This window comes from Hibiscus syriacus, unplaced genomic scaffold (genome assembly GCF_006381635.1).
Source record: "Hibiscus syriacus cultivar Baekdansim isolate YM2019G1 unplaced genomic scaffold, ASM638163v2 tig00110384_pilon, whole genome shotgun sequence".
NCBI lineage: Eukaryota > Viridiplantae > Streptophyta > Magnoliopsida > Malvales > Malvaceae > Hibiscus > Hibiscus syriacus.
In genome coordinates this window covers 7,136,977-7,156,635 of record NW_024062715.1, presented here as the reverse complement: position 1 = coordinate 7,156,635, position 19,659 = coordinate 7,136,977, and the positions used below count along the sequence as shown (strand labels likewise).

General features: G+C 37.5%; 1 protein-coding gene across 1 annotated transcript; it reads left to right on the top strand.

The window, feature by feature from the left end:
• Positions 1-206: 206 nt before the first annotated feature.
• Positions 207-2,963, top strand: LOC120122211. The gene is made up of 3 exons (XM_039141408.1): positions 207-625; positions 2,579-2,617; positions 2,697-2,963. The coding sequence occupies exons 1-3, from the start codon at positions 245-247 to the stop codon at positions 2,724-2,726; spliced, it is 450 nt and encodes a 149-aa protein (XP_038997339.1). The 5' UTR covers positions 207-244; the 3' UTR covers positions 2,727-2,963.
• The last annotated feature ends 16,696 nt before the right edge of the window (positions 2,964-19,659 follow it).

Sequence of the window (19,659 nt, the reverse complement as noted above, 5' to 3'; positions counted from 1 at the left end):
CGTCCTAATAACACATTAACCCTAGACCCAAACCAAAATTGACTTCAAAGTCTAGGAATCATATTGAAAAATTTTAAAGTTAAGTTATAAAAATAGATACAGAATCAAAATTGAGTGATGAAATTAATAGTTTAACCTTATCCGGATTGCAAGAAGTTAAGTGAGGTTCCTCCCAAATCGAAGCCATAACACCAACCAAATCCACAGCGACAAAAATAAAAAATAAAAAATAAAAAATAAAAAAATGATAATAGATGGCAAAGATTCCAAGACCAAGATACAATCAAAGTCCCGCCCATATTCCCCGCATCGTTCGCGTTCATCAAAAGTTGCGCCACCGTCGGCCTCTTTGGTCGACGGTGAACTGGCGGTGACGGAGCGAGAAGGGAGCTCTGCAATCACCAGTCTTTTTGAAGATCTCCAAATTTCACCGGATTCAAGCCCTAATCCCAGGAGCTTTCCTTACAGCGTCAAACAACAATGCTGGGAAAAAGCCGAGAAGGTCAAGGGACGAGACCCAGCTCGCTGGCGGCGTGACGCTGTTGGCAACATTGTTTTCAGGAAGCTCGTTGGTTGTTCTGGTTGCTTGTGCCATGACTATGACCATATCATCCCTTACTCCAAGGTATGCCTTTTTTTTCTTTCCCATTGAATTGAAACATTCTTCTGTACCTATGAACATGAATTTGAAGATTGGGATTTCAATTTAATTTTTTATAGAGTTTTTGAATTAAAATGAATTAATTATGTACAAATTAATTGAGATTCCATATTATCATATATATATATATATCAAAAAGCTTGAATTGTCAACTTTACAAGTATGTTTATGAATTTCACACTATTAATGAATAGGTGCCCGATTTAATGAATATGAGAATTCGTCATTACATTTCTCTGTGTTTCATCACAAAAATCTCTTTTTTTTTAAACCCTGATTAGTCTTTCGAAATTTAAGTTTCCAAAAGCTACCTTAATTTTTTTGTTTTATCCTGTTTATTGGAGCTGTTTCCTGAAGTGGGTTTGGGTGTTCTAGGTTTGTTCCGGCTTCATTTTGTACCTCCTGATTTTATATTTTGTGCGTATTTTTGTTATTATAATTCTCTATTCGAAATCATGGAGAAATAGCTTTGAAATATAGGTGGTCATTAGCTTGTACGATGCTAAGTTTTTGTGTTGTTTAGACCAATGGTACTCGGACTCAGGTTGTGTTAGATATATAGATATATGTGACTGACATGGGCGTCTTATTTTATTTTGAAGTTTTTTCATGTATTAGAAGGTTCTTTGAGAGTGATATCTTCGTACTTATATCCCGATAATATTTGTAAGATGTGTGTCGGGTACTTCAAGAAAAATAATTCGAGCAACATACTTTATACTATTTTGAAGGCACATCTTTCATTTCCTCTAAAATTATGGATAATTGTGTGAAAGTGCTCCTGCATGGTGTTATTTCTGGTATGATTTTAGGTCATGCACCTTAGAATTTATTCAAGAAAAAATTATTCTTGCTCCTTTATAGTTAAAAGCAAATATTAGCAAAAAAGAGTAAAAACAAGATTGAAGATTAAAGTTGATTTGTTGCTCCATTTCTTGTGCGAAAATATACCTCTGCTATTTAGTTGTTAGACTACAATGGCATTTGGGAATTTGATCACTAAGTTGCAAATAATTACATTGATATATTCTGTAGACTACGACGTTCAGACTTTGAATCTGCAGGGACCAAAATTGATCAGATCCCTTAGTGAAAGATATAATTCTAGTTCAGTACTGGTCATGACTTTTCCATTTCATAATGGAAATGTTTTGTGGAACTATAGAGAAGTTTCGTTTTAGATGAATAATTTATTCTTAATTACTCTAAATAAAGCTAAGCTTGAAGTGCTAACTCTACTTATGGGAGGCAAAGAAATTCAATCTCTGTTGGGCGAGAATAATTTGGTAGAAGAATCTGGCTGTCATGACGTGTAGCAGTACTAATAGAACTCAAAAAGTAACAATAAGCGAAGATCAAAAGTTGGTCATAAGGTGGTTGAAGCCATAGTAGTTGATGGGTCTGGTGGCAGCATGTGAAAGGTTCCCTGTTAAGCTGGACTGGTTCGTTTAATTGATGTTCACATTCTATATTTTTCACATACGATATTATATAAGTTTCTAAGGAGGGCCTTCTGAGCCCTGGGAGCATGAGGCTAATCTCACGTTGTAGGGTCATATGCTCAAAAGGTTTAATATTTGAAGAAGGTCAAAGCATCATGTATTCACAAGACACCTTCTAGCTTACTATAGACAAAGTTGTGATTTTTATTCTACTTTCTTGTTCCTTATATATAGTTTCCTTTGTATCATGACCTAATTTCTATTATTTTCTCAGATGTCCAATTAATGTGTACTTAACAAAAAGTTGATTTCTTTCCAACGATACTCTCTTTGTTATTTAAGCTCCAAAGACTGTCCTTGAACTTTTCAGCTTTTTTGAATATTGTGTAGTATTGTAATATGCATGAAATCATGTATCTTTGTTCTGGAACTATAGAGCCTGGCTCTTGATTAATATTCTTTTCATGAATTTCAGGGAGGAAAAAGCATGCTAGAAAACTGTCAAGTTTTACAGGTATGAGATTTTCCCTCTTATGGCATATTCAACTTTCATTTTTCTTTCTGTTTTTCTAAATTTCCTAATGTCTTTTCAGGGGAAAAAACTAATTGGCTTCTGTTTTTAAAATTTCACGCATCCTACCAATATATATATATTTTGCAATGCAGTAAGGTATGTCGGGCCAAGACCGATAGTGATATCAGTCTACTAAAAGTTGTTGATTTTTTCATGCATTTAGACAGCTAACAGGGTTGGCAGCTACTTGCCTTTAATACACTTTGTTGACATGAATCTGAGCTACACATTTTCCTCTCATTGAACTGATTGCAAAGGTCTATTGAGTCGCAACTAGTCCACCTTGATTTGCCTTACCGCAGTGAAGCCATTATAAATCCTCCATAAGAAAAAGGATAGAAATGAAAAGAACCAAGCATCAAGCTTTGGTAATGGAACTTTTTAACTAAACATATTGAAGGATCCTAATCATTTTGACGTATTTTGAAATGAATCTACATAATATGTTTTTGAATTTAATCTTTCCTTTAGATACTACCTTAATTAAGTTTGCATGGTATGAGTAGCCATAGCACGGTTGAAATTGCCATTCTCTGGTATGGCTTGATACCAGTCGGTGGTGAAACCAAAAGTTTAAGTTAAAAGAATGTTGATTGTAATATTTTTATAGTATTTGATTAACTAAGAATTTTATTAAGGTTTCAATGGCCTTAATTATGGCACACACGTCTTTCTTAACAAGCAATAAACCAAGCAATCATACATCCACTTGTCATTCAGAATGTATATATTTTTTCAACAATCTTCATTGCTTCTAATCTCATAATTGGTATTCCAACTGGTAAAAGTGAGTTAAATATCAGATTATATTATCTCATACACTAACTAAACAAGCGGAGTTCTAATGTTGATTTTGAGTCATTCAAATAGACATACATGCTTGTGGAGGATGGAACCGCTAACTTTATGCGTGTGGGGCTTCTATTCTTAACAACAACCATTGATGTTTATTCATCGTTTGACTTCAAAAAGATACACATGCAGGATTTTGTAATACCCATAATTAGTTTCGTCGAGCCTTAGCGATCGAATATCTTTAATTGGCATAAACTGCGTTAGAATTGACTTTAAATGCTGATTTATGTTCTGATACCAATTGTTAGTGTAGTTATATTGAGTAGTCTTGGGTCTATTTTTATTGGGTAAACCACATCAAATATATATCTTTCATAAGAATCTCATTAAATTACATCAAATTTATTTTTATTGAATAAGAAATCTGCTCGAATAAAAGTACTGTGTGAAAAACCAATCTCAAAAGATTTTGGCTTTCAAACGAGCAAGTATTTGTGATGAAACTCTAGAATGTTGGTAACCGTGTAAGAGGAAGGGAAAAAATTGAGATTCCAAAGTAAAAGCTGACCACTCGTAGGAGGATCGCATTGGGATAGAAAAGGGTTATATATATATATATATGTCATCTCTCTCACTCACTTAAAATAAAAAATGCGACTCCCTCTTTCTCATTAAATCTGTCAAACTTTATAAAATTTAATAATTAAGCTTTTTAATTTTTACTCATTATCATTTAAAATTTATTATTGATATATTTTAAAAACTTTAAATCAAATAATTTTTAAATATATATTTTATAAGATTTAATTATTTAAAATGTTTAAAATAATTGTGGTCAAAGTTTAAAATTTTAACCTTTTTAAAGTTAATAATAGATACATTTAGTGGGATGGAGGGAGTATAAACATTTGTAGGAGGATCTTATTGAGATTCCATATGTTGTTAAAATGTTTATTTGTTGATATTATTATTATTATTATATAAATAAAATATTTTATAATTTTATAAAAAATTAAGATATTATTTTTTAACCTATTATGTAATCACGTGATAAAAGGGAGTGTTATTCTTCTTTGAAGTCTCGAGTTTAAACGATTATGTTTGCAAGGTATTTGTGAATTATCAAAAGACTAAAAAGATTTTGAACAAGTATCATTTTATAGGCTTAAATGCACATCGACCCCTAAAATATATCATTTATACCGAGTTGTCCCCTAAAGTATTTTCGGTATGTTTTGCCTCATGAAGTTTAAAATGTTACCCATTTACCTGAAAACGTTAACTTTGTTAGAAAAAAATTTGGCGACCAATCAAAACATGTAACACACCATTTAATTTAAATTTGTTTTATGTGAATAAATGAAAATCAATTAAAAATAAAATTATATAATATGTCAAAATACATTCTCCCTTCTCCGCCACCGCCCACCCTCTCTTTCCCAGCACCGGCACCCCTCTTTTCCCTTCCTCCACTCCGTACCCTTTTCTCTCCCCAGCTTTCTTTATCTTCTCCATCACTTCTTCCGATTCCATTAATGTCCAAAAAAATTATATCTTTATTAATCTTCATGACCTAAGAAGTAATAAAAAAATATAGGGGGTGAGTAAAAGAAAAAAAAACTTGATTGATATCTCTGTTGGCACGATCATTCCTCTAGAAATAAGCTATTTAAGGTGAAGTCATAAGACCACCAATCCTACGAAATTATTATTTTTCAACTTTGCTCCATGAAAACAACTCCAAGCTGCCATCGTGTAATTTATGTTGCTAAAACACAAGTTTTATCCTTTTTCTGGGACTCCAGCTCATAAAATTTAACAATTCTCAGCATAAGTTCTACTTCAAACCCTATAATTTTTATGTTTATAATCAAAATGTAGCATAAATTTTATAATATGTTAGGCATAGTTGAGCTGCTCAAGTAGTTGTAACTGAAGTGATTCTTAGTACTGTTAGTAGTTAAGGTTGGTAATGCTGTTAGGTAGTTTCTTGATTCTGTTAGCTTTGTTAGTAGCAGTTAGTGTAATCCATCAAGCTGTATATAACAGCATACAAGGTTATGTAAATAAAAAGGGGTTTTTCATATATTGATTGCAATTCATGAAGTTTCATAATATTCCAACAAGGTATCAATCGCCGGAGATCCTGGTGACCTTTTCTTTAGTCTTGCGATGTGATAATGTCACTTAGTGAAGTGGTTTCCTTTTCCCCCAGTAGAGTCAAGATGTTTACAAATAAAAAGATCAACGTGGTGCTCGATGAAGTCAACTTCTTGCTATGGAAACAGCAAGTTTTACTTACCGTTCGCAGTCATCGACTTGAATGGTTGCTCACTGGTGCGTTGAAGTCTCCACCAGAGATGGTGGCTGATGAAAGTGGTGCGATGATCCCAAATGAAGCATACGAGGACTTTGTGGCCTAAGACAGTGCGTTGGCTTCTTGGCTGTTGTCAACAATTAGCAACCATTTACTGTCCCAGTTTGTTGGAGCAGAGACTGCTTCTACAGTGTGGAGTACTGTTCTACAGTTTTTTGCTACAAGATCATCAACAGCAGTGATGAATCTGCACTGTAAACTGCAATCTCTCAAGAAGGGTGATGAGACTATGCGGGTGTATTTGTCACGAGTTAAAGAAACGTGTGATGCTTTGGCGTCTTGTGGAAGTGATGTTTCTGTCGTTGGTCAGGTGGCAAGTATTCTAAAAGGTCTGCCCAGGGAGTATCAACCCTTCATGGCAGTGATCACCACCAGTGGAGAAGCTTTGTCTTTGGAAAAAGTATGTACAATTCTTATTGATGCTGAAACACAGTTAGCAGGATTCGCTGCTCAAGAAGAGGTGGTGTAAGCAAGTGCGAATATTGCTCGTGGTTTTGAGTCTACAAAGGATGACTCTAATACATATTCTCATTATCATCGATCGCATCAACCTGCATATTCTGGTGGGAGATCTAATGGCAGGACTGGTCGTGGACGTGGCAGGTCTCAAGTTTAATGTCAGCTGTGTGGGAAGCCAGGCCATCTTGTTGACCGATGTTGGCATCGGTATGATGAGAACTTTCAGATTGTGTCATCTAATGCAAATCAGTCTCAGCTTACAACTAACTCAGCCATGGCTAATATTGTATCTTATGACAATGCTGCTTGTGAATGATGTTCAAATAAGTCTCGATCTCAGTCGATGACAGAGGGTACTTCTCGAGATCATATGGATTCTACATCTAGTCAATATGATTGGGTAGTGGATTCGGGTGCCACTCATCACGTGACACCAAATGCAGGTAATATTACTAATCGGGTAGAGTGTGGTGGCCAAGGTAAGCTAATGGTTGGTGATGGTCTCTCTTTACATGTTAATATGACTGGTGATGCTACATTAGAAACGTCAACCAGATCATTGTTGTTAAATGGTTTGCTTCATGTACCTCAAATAACATAAAATCTTCTCTCGGTGTCTAAGTTATCTAGGGACAATGGGGTGTTCTTTGAATTCCATGCCCAAGGATGCTGTGTTCGTGATGTTGTTACTAAGAACATTTTGCTGCGTGGCCGTGTTCAGGATGGGTTATACGTTTTCTCAAGAGATCGAGTTGCAAGTGTTTGTCAAAATGTTGCTGCACACACTGCTGTTGCTACAAATAGCTTAGAACTTTGGCACCGTCGGTTAGGACATGCAACATATAATATTATTGCTCGTGTTTGTAAATCACTGGATGTACTGGTTTCTAAATATATGAATAATATGTGTGAAGCGTGCTGCATTGGCAAAAGCCATAAATTACCGTTTCTTGACTCTACTACTGTTTATACTGCACCATTTCAACTTGTTTTTACTGATATTTGGGGACCAGCACATGTAGTGTCCAATGGTTTTCGTTATTACTTGTCATTTGTAGATGCGTATTCAAGGCATTCTTGGGTGTATTTTCTAAAGGATAGGTCACAAGTTATGGTTGTCTTCAAACAATTTCAAAAGATGGTGTTGACTCAATTTGGTGTGCCTATCAAAGCTGTCTAAAGTGACTGGGGTGGTGAGTATAGGAGCCTTTCGTCTGTTTTAGCTAAGGAAGGGGTTCTTCATCGTGTAACATGTCCTCATACCTCTGAACAGAATGGAGTAGTAGAGAGGAAACATAGACATATTGTGGAATTGGCCTTGGTACTTCTGGCTCAAGCTGGAATGCCACTGCATTTCTGGTACTATGCTGTTGTCACCGCTGTGTACATCATCAATCGGTTGCCAACAAAAGTACTGGATTGTGTATATCCACTTGAGAAGTTGTTAGGAAAGAAGCCTGAGTATGAGTTGATGAGAGTGTTTGGGTGCAGATGCTATCCTCACTTGAGGATGTTTCAGAAACACAAGCTGAATTTCAGGTCACAGTCATGCACATTTTTAGGATACAGTCCACAACACAAAGGGTATATGTGTTTAGCTGCTGATGGAAGAATTTACATATCCAGGCATGTAATTTTTGATGAGGCTATATTTCCATTCGTGAGTGCTCTTGTCTCTTCTACAACACCTTCTGTTGCGAGTTTGAAATCGAGCTCACTTAAACTTGTTGCTGATGTTGGAAAATTAAGAGCCGGTGATGCTGCGGTTCGTGTTGAATCGAAAACTACCTTTTCGAGTGATGTTTTAGCACATGAAGATGCGATTGGGTTAGCTGCGGATGAAGTTTCGAACTTAAATAGTGAGGGTGGTCAGCATGATGAAGCTGACATTGGTGATGTTGAGCAAGGTGGTGATGAGCTAAGTACGCATAATGAGTCTGATGCAGTTGCAGGTACAACTGTTGAGACTGTCACAAATTATCATCCCATGCTCACGAGAAGCAAATGCGGTGTTTTCAAGCCGAAAACATTTTCTGTTGTTGGTAACTCAATGGAGCCAGTAAATGTTCATGAGGCTCTTCAATCACCACATTGGAGGAATGCTGTGCATGCAGAACTTGAAGCGTTGAAGGCGAATGACACGCGGTCTCTGGTTTCACTGCCTGAAGGGAGATCTGTGGTAGGTTGCAAGTGGCTGTTCAAGGTGAAAAAAAATCCAGATGGGTCAATTAGTCGATACAAAGCTCGACTTGTAGCAAGGGGATATTCCCAGGTGCCAGGCTATGATTTTAATGAAACTTTTAGCCCTGTTGTCAAGTTTGCTACACTTAATATAATACTGTCGTTGGCTGTAACAAGGGGCTGGTAGCTACGACAGGTTGATGTAAACAATGCTTTCCTACATGGGGATCTGCATGAAGAGGTTTTCATGCAACAGCCACCCAGATTTAAGCGAAAGGCAGCTGATGGCACTATGTTGGTATGTAAGCTTCAAAAGGCCTTGTATGGCCTGAAACAAGCCCCGCGTAGCTGGCATACAAAGTTGAAGGAATGTTTGCTGCAAATTGGTTTTAAAGAATCCAAGGCAGATACATCATTATTTATACGATATGTTTAAGGGATGCGTGTGTATATGTTAGTTTATGTTGATGACATAGTGCTAACAGGTGACTCAAGTGCTCAAATTGAAGAAGTTGTTAGGTTGTTGAGTGATAAGTTTGCTCTAAAAGACCTTGGTGAACTCAATTTTGTTTTTGGCATTGAGGTTAAATGATGTGGTGAGACTTTGATTCTTAGTCAACGTAAATTTATATTAGAATTGTTGATGAAAACTAAGATGCATGATGCGAGTGTTGTAGCTACACCCATGTTAGTTACATCGAAGCTTGCAGAGGATGCTGGTGAGTTGTTGTGTGATGCATATGAATATCGCAGTGTGGTAGGTGCATTATTGTATGCTTGCCATACGCGCCCGAATATTTCGTTTAGAGTAAATAGGGTGGCACAATATATGTATGAGCCTAGACATGAACACTTTGTGGTTGTTAAGCGAATTTTAAGGTACTTGGTCAGTACGCTTAATCATGGACTCGTTATAACACCAGCAGTTGCAGGGCTTCATGTTGTAGCCTTTGCGGATGTAAATTGGGGTGGTAATACCGAAGATAGAAAGTCCATCATAGGCAATTGTATCTTTGTTGGCGATAATTTAGTTATGTGGAGTTCCAAGAAGCAAAAATATGTGTCTCGATCCACCATGGAGGCTGAGTATATGAGTGTTGCTTATGCTACTGCTGAGACAACATGGGTGAGTGCACTGCTTGCAGACATGGGGGTTCAACAGCTGAAGGCTCCTGTGGTGTGGTGTGACAATAACAATGTTGTTGCTATAACAACAAATCCAGTTTATCATGCCAAGACAAAGCATGTGGAACTTGATGTTCACTTTGTAAGAGAAAAGGTTGCAGCTAAGCATGTACTGGTAAACTACGTGCCTGCTAGTCATCAAGTAGTCGATGGTCTCACCAAGCCTTTGCCAACAACACAGTTTGAGGTGTTTCGCGCAAAGCTTAATGTTCAGTCGTTTCTTGGGGGAGAGGAAAAAAGTAGGGGGAATGTTAGGCATAGCTGAGCTGCTCAAGTAGTTGTAACTGAAGTGATTCTTAGTACTGTTAGTAGTTAAGGTTGGTAATGCTGTTAGGCAGTTTCTTGATTCTGTTAGCTTTGTTAGTAGCAGTTAGTGTAGTCCATCAAGCTGTATATAACAACATACAAGGTTATGTAAACAAAAAGGGGTTTTTCATATATTGATTACAATTCATGAAGTTTCATAATATTCCAATATAATCCTTCCATTTTTTTTAATTCCATCCCGACAATGGCAATGCAATCTCACCTATGATATTAGAAATAATACCAAAATTTCATCATGTCAGAACCGTCTTTCGATTGGTCCGGAATTGGGCTTCGACTTAAAAAATAGAATAGGAGTCGCCACCGATCATTTATTTTTAAAATAAATGGGTTGATCGAATACCTTATTTCTTACCTGATACGTGTAGATGTGTCGGATTCGGGAGTCGGTTACAGTCAAGAAAGGGTTAGCACCCTTGAACTGGCCTTTCGGTACTACGTAATTTCCAGTTGTCTTTAATTAAGAAAGTTGTAGATTTAAATTAAAGGGTAAAATATCGATCCACAATTACTTACCTCTGATAAATTTGAATGAAGACCCTTAAGAAGAAAACGTTAGATTTGAAGTGATAAAGATAAATAAGATAAAAACAACTACAAAACCAAAAATAAGAAGAGACAATAAAAATAAACTAATGATAAATAGGATAAATAAAGGAAAAGAAATAAAAGGAAAAAATAAAAAACCATATACTAAATAAATAATATATATATATATATATCTGTGTGTGTGTGCACGTGAATAGTAATAAAAGAAAAAAACAAAAATAAAAACAAAGAAATGAAAAGTATATAAAAACAAAGAAGTAAAAATAAAATATGTATTAAATAAATAAAAGACAAAGGAAAAAAATAAACACCATAAAATAAAAAAAAGTAAATGAAATAAATAAAAAGAATATACATATACAACAACAACAACAACAAAACCCTATTCCCATATGCAATGGGGTAAGGGAGAGGTAGGGTAGTAGGCTGTCCACCAACGCCAGGTTGAGAGCAGCTTCCGTGGAAGACCTCCGGCCAATCAAAAAATTAATAATAAAGATAAAATGTAATGCATGCTTAAATAAATAAATAAAATACGTAGTTGAACAATCTTCATATGTAGTCCTCATATGCACGTCTGTAATGGGAAGTAATCTCTGCAAATAAACCCCTGCATAAAAATATTTGCATATAGACAGAAACGTAAGATCCGACCAAAAATATAAAGATGAAACATGATGAGCAGTATACACAGAATTCAACGATAGCAGGCTTCGAGAAGGGATAAAGTCAAATGGGTTAGAACCTAAACTAAGGGAACACTACTCCGCTACCTTAGTTCTAGGCCTTCATAAAATCCAATGCTAGAAACGTATAAAAAGTACAATTAATGAAATTACTACAAAGGCATATATATGTATATACGTTAAAAAACATACTAAAAATAATAGAAATAATAATAGCTCCATATATATATATAATAAAATCAAAATGACATATATAAGATATATATATATATAAGGGAATAAAAAATAAAAATATAATAATAGGGAAAATATAATATATAATAATAGTAGGGATTAAATTAGAACATAAGTAAAAATAAAGGATAAATTTGCAAAGAAAATTGAGGATTATATTCGATTTAGGACGAAAATGCACTTTTAAAACTCACGGGGACCAGAATGGGATTTAACCCATTTTCATTTAAAAACACGCGGATCCCTTAGGGGATCCGCACGGGTCGGGTCAGTATATAAGCCAATGTTTTGGTTTTAATTCTCATTTCTCTTCCTCTCGCACGAGAGAGGCCCCTTACTCCTCGTTTTTTCTCTGGTTGTTCTTGATATTCAAGAACAAGGGTCGTGGATTTCAATAAACCCACAATCCGGCCACCGTGTGCCGCCTCACCGCTGCCGTTGATTGGTGCCAGCTGCCGGTCATCGGCGGAAAAATAAAAAAAAATTGGTCACTCGAAAGCCCTTCATCTTCTCGTTTTGAAAATCAAAATTGTTTCTTCAGAAAATTAGCCTCGAGGGGTAGATCTAAGATCAAAGTTTCGAAAACAAAACCCCTTTGTGGTCCTCGGCCGTTCGGTTTAAAACCAAAAAAAGAAAAAAACAACAACAACATGCAAGCAACGTAAACTGAATCAAAGGTAAAATAATCAATACCTTTTCCTTTATTTCTTTCTTTCGAAGAGTACAAGTGCTTCTAGCTGTCGATTTTTCTTTGTATTTTTTTGTGCGTAATCCTCTGTGTGTTACAAATGTTTTGATTACACTTATTTATAGTAGACATAACTCCTATTTTTAGGAGTTTTATCCTAAGTAAAATACTAATACTATTACTGTGTTTGTTGATGTTGATGCGGGTGTCGTTCACCGGACGTTTCAGGGCCGTTGGAAGTGAGAGACGTGCGACCGTGGGTTTGTACGTGTTGGTTGCGGGCATTGCGGCGCTGGACGAGGGTCTGCTAGGGTTTGGCTTGGAAGTTGATTTGAACTTGGGTTTGGGTCTTAGTTGGGCCATACGTGAATTTGTTGGGCTCTTTGGTCTTGGGCCTGTGAAATAACATGTAAATGTGAATATATATGTATACAATTATATTATATAATATTATATAAATAACGGTGGACGAAATTAAATGTCTTCAGTTGCCCCTCTTTGCTCATTTTTATGTAACGAAAATGGAGCAAAGATTAAAAGACGAATTTCGTCCATATCAAATGCCCTCTGTCGTAGAGTTGAAACCCGATATCAGGAATGATTTATCAATTTGGACTGGAAGATGAAATGACTCCCTCGTTGTGAGGTCGAGTTGAACTGGAAACTTCTGAGCACGATATCATTCATCGTGAAGTTGAAATCGAACTCAAAGCTTTTGGCAAGTGACTTCTGGATCGTCTTTTGGCTCAAGATACTTCGTCCTGAAGATGAAACTTGTCGTGAAGATGAAACTTGTCCTGAAGACTTCGGTTTTGCTGTGTTACAGATGACTCATTCGTCGTGAAGTTGAGTCAATCTGTTGGGGTACAATACCCTTCGTTGTGGAGTTAGAATCATATATGACCCATTCGTCGTGAAGTTGAGCCGAGGAATTGGATATCCTTCGTCGTGAAGTTGAAATCCAATGTAAGCTGCTTGTTTCAAGGCCAATATCCTTCACCGTGAAGTTGAAATTGACTCTGAAACTGGAAAGTTTATTGGCAGACACTCCTTCTTCGAGTTGAATATCCTTCACTGTGAAGTTGAAATCCAATCTAGAGATGGATGTTGCTTGTGTGCATGATTCCCTTCGTCGTGAAGTTGAAACCGCGGGTGGCCCTTTCGTCGTGAAGTTAAGCCTGGAATTGGATATCCTTCGTCGTGAAGTTGAAATCCAAGTAAGTTGTATTGTTTTGAGTCCAATATCCTCCGCCGTGAAGTTGAAATTGGCTCTAAAACTGGGAAATTGTTTGTTGACAGCCAGCCGCCCCTTCGCTGTGAAGTTGATCTTGTGTTGTCTCGAGTCTAATATCCTTCGTTGTGATGTTGAAATTGACTCTGAATGAAACTGAAAAGTTGTTTGTTGACAGTCAGTCGCCCCTTCTCTGTGAAGTTGAGCTTGTGTTGTCTCGAGTCTAATATCATTCGTTGTGAAGTTAAAATTGACTCTGAATGAAACTGAAAAGCTGTTTGTTGACAGTCAGTCGCCCCCTTCGCTGTGAAGTTGAGCTTGTGTTATCTTGAGTTCAATATCCTTCGCTGTTAAGTTGAAATTGACTCTGAATGAAACTGAAAAGTTGTTTGTTGACAGTTAGTCGCCCTTTCGTTGTGAAGTTGTGCTTGTGTTGTCTTGAGTCCAATATTATTCGCTGTGAAGTTGAAATTTACTCTAGCTAAAACCTACAAAGTTATGCATATATGTGATGTTATGGATGCAATGCTCTTAGGTATGCCTAAAATGCATATGCAACATATGTTATATTGGGCTCTGGAGAGAAATATCGATCTCAGGTCGCCTGTCTAGAGTCTCGATTATGGGATCTTGAAGTTTTAATTCCCGATCTTGAATTTTCAAATGTGTAACTATGATATTCTTTGTTCCTTGATTTGGGAAATGCTTCTCGACCATCTCAAGTATGTGCATGAGCCTTGATCGGTTTTCGGGTACCTGTACTTTTCAATGAATCTTTGTACAATAATATGCGATTATCTTTTACAGAAGTAAACAAATCATTAGGTTTAAATTCAATCTAAGATGCTCAAAGGGAATTGATTTAGAGAAAAGATTGATTTTATTCATGAGAGAAAAAGAACAAATAGTACATGACAAACATTTTGGGCAATGAATACATGATGAAGTGTGAATGAATGTCTTAGATCTCGAAAATATGGGCGCTTCTGAGCTGAAAAAGCCGTTAGGTGACTTTGAATGCAATATTTGTCAAGAAATCTTCGAAAACGCAAAAACTTTCTAGAGAGTACAACTCTTCTCTGACTTGTTGAGTTTGTAGAAGATTCAGATGTCGGGATGCCGGGATGTTTCCACTGTTAATATCCAAATCGCCCTCTTCGGGTTTTCATCTTGGACCTATCCTTGGTTGCAAGACACCCTTTGCGGATTTTCATCTTGAACCCACCTTATTTTTCTCTTCTCTTTTTCTTTTGTTATTTTTTCTCTTTTTTCTATTTTTTTCAATTTAGGGCGTCCTTTTGGGTTTTCACCCTAAACGTTTTTTCCGACTTAGGACGCCATCTCGGGTTTTCATCCAAAGCGAAGTATTTATTGACTGCATCCGAATTGATGAGATGTGGCAGTTCAGGTCCGTCCATTTCAGCCAGAACAAGGGCATCTCCAGAAAATGTATTTTTCACGACATAAGGTCATTCCCAATTTGGCGTCCATTTTCCTCGGAAGTCTTTCTGGACTGGCCAAATTCTCTTTAGCACCAGATCTCCTTCGCGGAATATTCTCGGGTGCACCTTTTTTATCATGTGCTCGGATCATTCGTTTCTGATAGATTTGACCATGGTGAATGGCTTTCAGTCTCTTTTCATCTATTAGGTTCAACTGATCATATCAGGATTGCACCCACTCTACATCATCCAGTTTGACTTCTGCTAGGACCCGGAGTAACATAATCTCTACTTCAATGGGTAGCATTGCTTCCATTCCATAAGCTAGTGAAAATGGAGTTGCCCTAGTCGAGGTTCATACCGAGGTTCGGTAAGCGAACAAAACAAAAAGCAATTTTTCATGTCAGTCTTTATAGGTCTCGGTTGTTTTCTCCACTATCTTCTTAATGTTTTTATTTGTTGCTTCTACTGCGTCGTTCATATTTGGTCTGTAAGCAGTAGAGTTGTAATGCTTTATGTTGAATTGATCACAAGCAACATTCATCATTTTGTTATTCAAGTTTGTGGCGTTATCGGTGATGATCCTTTCAGGTAGACCATACCGATATATGATCTATTTCTTCAGAAACTTGCAAATAGTGGATTGAGTGATACTGGCATATGATGCAGCCTCTACCCATTTGGTGAAATAATCAATTGCTACGAGAATGAAACGGTGACCATTCGAAGCATTCGGATGGATTTGCCCGATAACATCCATGCCCTACACAGAGAAGGGCCATGGTGACGTCATTACATAAAGTGGATGAGGTGGAACATTGATTTTATCTCCGTAAATTTGACATTTATGACATCTTCTAGCATAGTTGATATAGCCCCTTTCTAGTGTGGACCAAAAATATATGTATCTTATTATTTATCTTGACATCGTATGTTCATTCGCATTTTCTCCACAAACTCTGTCATGTACTTCTTCCACTATCATTTTTGCCTTTTCAGCATCGACACACCTTAACAGAACTTGATTATGGCTTTTCTTGTACAAGACCTCTCCGTCAAGGACGTATCCAGCTGTCATCCTTTTAATGGTTCTTTTATCGGTTTCGGTGGCCTCCTCTGGATAACTTCGATGTTTGATATATTACAGAATGTCGTAGTACTAAGGCTTAGTGTCTTTCACTTCTTCAATTTGGTAGCAATGAGCTGGGTACTCATACGACTGCATGTCAATTGGCATCATCTCAGATTCCCCGTCAGCCTTAAATGCAGCTGCCAAGGTAACTAAAGCGTCAGCCATTTGATTTTATTCTCTAGGCACGTAATGGAAGGTGACTTCATCGAATTCTTCGAGTAGATCCAGTATTAGCTTCCGGTATTCCATCAGCTTTGTATCCTTGGTTTCCCATTCTCCGCGGAACTGATAGATCACTAATACTGAATCTCCGTATATCCACAAGGTCTTTATGATTTGCCCTAGTGCAGCTCGAATTCCCAAGACACGGGCTACATACTCTGCCATGTTATTGGTGCAATCGAAGTTCAGTCTACTGGTAAATATGTAGTATTTCCCTTCTGAAGAGATCGGGATTGCTTCGATGCCATGTTCTAATGCATTTGATACCCCATCGAAATACATTCTCAAGGAACTGTCTGTTGAAGTACTTGTTTTTTCTAAAGATATAGCCATCAAGTCTTCGTCTGGGAAATCAAAGTCCAATGGATCATAATTATCATTGGTTCTACTTGACAAGAACTCCGATATGACACTTCCTTTGATTACTTTATGGATCACGTACTCGATGTCAAATTCAGGCAAGAGCATTTGCCATCGCGCTAATCTTCCAGACAGAGCAGGTACACCCATCATGTACTTTAAAGGATCTAACTTGGAGATCATCCAAGTGGTATGATACAACATATATTGTCGGAGTCTTTTTGTAGCCCAGACTAGAGCATAGTAAACCTTCTCGATAGGAAGATATCTGACCTCGCAATCGGTGAACTTCTTGCTCAGATAGTAGATGGCTCTTTCCTTTCTTCCAGATTCGTCATGTTGACCCAGGACACCCCCCATTGAGTTCTCGAATATGGATAGATACAAGAACAGAGGTTTGCATGTGATAGGGGACATCAGGACAAGAGTTCGAGACAAATACTCCTTTACTTTTTCGAATGCAATCTGACAGTTTTCATCTCAAGCTCTAGAGTTATTCTTTCGGAGAAGACGGAAGATTGGATTACACTTTTTGGTTAACTGAGATATGAACTGTGCTATGTAATTCAATCTACCCAGAAAACCTCGAATCTCCTTCTGTGTTCATGGAGGAGGCAGATTTTGGATAACCTTAACTTTATCAGGATCAACCTCGATGTCTTTTCTGCTGACCACGAAGCCTAATAGCTTTCCAGATGTTATCCCGAAGGTACACTTGCTAGGGTTCAATCGTAGCTGGAACTTCCTCAATCTCTAGAAGAGGTTTCTCAAATTCTCTAAATTTTCATTCTCGGTTTGTGCCTTGACAATCATGTCGTCGATATAAACCTCAATTTCTTTGTGCATCATGTCGTGGAACAGGGTCACCATAGCTCTCTGATATGTTGTCCCAGCATTCTTCAGTCCGAAGGGCATCACCTTGTAACAGAAAGTTCCCCATATTGTGATGAACGTGGTCTTCTCCATGACTTCAGGATGCATCTTGATCTGGTTATATCCCGAAAATCCATCAATGAATGAAAAGAAAACGTTCCCGGCTGTATTGTCTACCAACGTGTCAATGTGAGGTAGAGGAAAGTTGTCTTTAGGGCTCGCCTTGTTAAGGTCCTGGTAATCGATGCACATATGAACCTTCCCGTCTTTCTTCGGAATTGGCATTATGTTGGCCACCCACTCCGGATACTTGGCCACTTGAAGGAAACCGGCATCGAATTGCTTATTGACTTCTTCTTTAATTTTAAGGAGCATCTCAGGTCGCATCCTTCTCAGTTTATGTTGCACGGGTTTGCACTCTAGTTTAATTGGCAGTTTATGAACTACCATATATGTGTCTAGTCCCGACATGTCTTGATACGACCAGGCGAACACATCTATGTACTCCTGAAGTAAGACTATCAGGTTTTGTCTTGCTTCAATCGAGAGAGTTGTGTCGATTTTAACCTCATTTCTATCCTCGTCAGTGCCCAGATTCAAGATTTCAATATTCTACTCATGTGGCAGTATTTGTTTTTCTTATCTTTCTACCATTATCAACAATTCGGTGGGTAAGTCGCACTCCTCTTCAGTGTCGCATTCATCAAATTTCCCAAGATAAATGATCGATTCAAAATCCACCTTCGGATCAGGATCATCAGTGCCTGCATTATCGTTATCTGAGGTCCATAATGAACAAAGAAGATATGTGTGTGTGTGAGGAAATACCCCACACGAAACAGTCAAAGAATTAAATTTGAAAGAGAATAGGATAGAGTACTGGAATGAAGAAAATAGACAATGAAAAAAAGAAATGAAATAAAAAAACTTGTTTGCCATGAAAAGGGAAAGAATGCATCTTTTATTGAACTTAAACAAAATATTTATTCACCCTTACAAAATATCATCGATTGCCCAAGGTATAGGAAAATAGGGATAGTTCGAATATTATTCTCAAAGATTCTTGTAAACCACAGGTAATTCTTCCACCGACCAGCTGCTAGACATGAACTCAGGTGGCAGAGGGCATATCTAGATCTATCTTTGTTGTCAACATCTACTGTGGTTACGGCATTGATGCTCAGATCTTCCAGAGCCACTTATAAATTGGATGAGGTAATTTTAAACACATAACCACCTGACTTGAATGTATGGTAAAGCGACGGGAATGTCATGGGCTCATATTGAAGTTCACTTCCAGTCAACCTGGCTAATATTCTCTCCCGGTTCTTCTGGACTTCCTTCATTTTTTCATGGTAACTAGGCTGAAAACCGAGCCCAAACTGGTCTAATTTTGAAATATGAAGGAATGGACTAATCCTTCATTGCAGTTGCTTCCCAAACCCCTTTCCGATCTTGGCACCTCGACCTAGTGTTTGTTTGATCTCCATCTTTGTGCACTTGGAGAGTCAGGGTCTAAGAATCTTCTTTTCTTCTTCCACAAATGTGGCATTCACAAACTCCAAGGAGCAGAATAAACATTCTACCGCTTCCTCGTCTATTTCGATGTATGGGGCCTCCATGGTCACACTTGCCACAATATCTTCCTCAACATTGATAATTACTAAGGCCACCACATCAATAGCAAATTTGACCTTTTGATGCAGCGTGGATAGTACTGTATCAGCTTGATGAATCTATGGTATTCCCAAAAGACAGTTATAGGAAGGCATGATATCAATCACTAGAAACTCAACATCGTAGGTGGCTGGTCCGATGTTTAGCGACACCTCGATCTTGCCAATTACCTCTCTTTTGGTCCCATCGAATGCTCGGACCACATTCTGGCAGGTTCTCATATGTGAGGTATCTATTGGCAGCCTTTTCAGTGTAACCAAAGGCATCATATTCAGGGCTGAGCCGTTATCGATCAATATACTTGGTAAGGCATGACCCTTACAATAGGTAGTGATGTGTAATGCCTTAGTTCGGCCTTTTCCTTCGGATGGAATCTCATCATCTGAAAATGAGATGAGATTATCAGCTTGAATATTATTCACTAGTCGATTCATCTTGTTAATTGGTATGTTTTACGGCACGAACGTTTGATTTAGGACTTTCAATAGTACTTCTCGGTATGCCTCCGAGTCTCTAGCAGCCACAATATCTATCCGGAATACTTTATTCCATGAGTCGATTACC

Coding starts and splice junctions, on each gene's coding strand:
- LOC120122211 (XM_039141408.1), top strand. CDS start 245: ATGATAATAGATGGCAAAGATTCCAAGACCAAGATACAATCAAAGTCC. Junction 626..2,578: donor ATATCATCCCTTACTCCAAG/GTATGCCTTTTT, acceptor CATGAATTTCAG/GGAGGAAAAAGCATGCTAGA. Junction 2,618..2,696: donor AAAACTGTCAAGTTTTACAG/GTATGAGATTTT, acceptor ATGTCTTTTCAG/GGGAAAAAACTAATTGGCTT.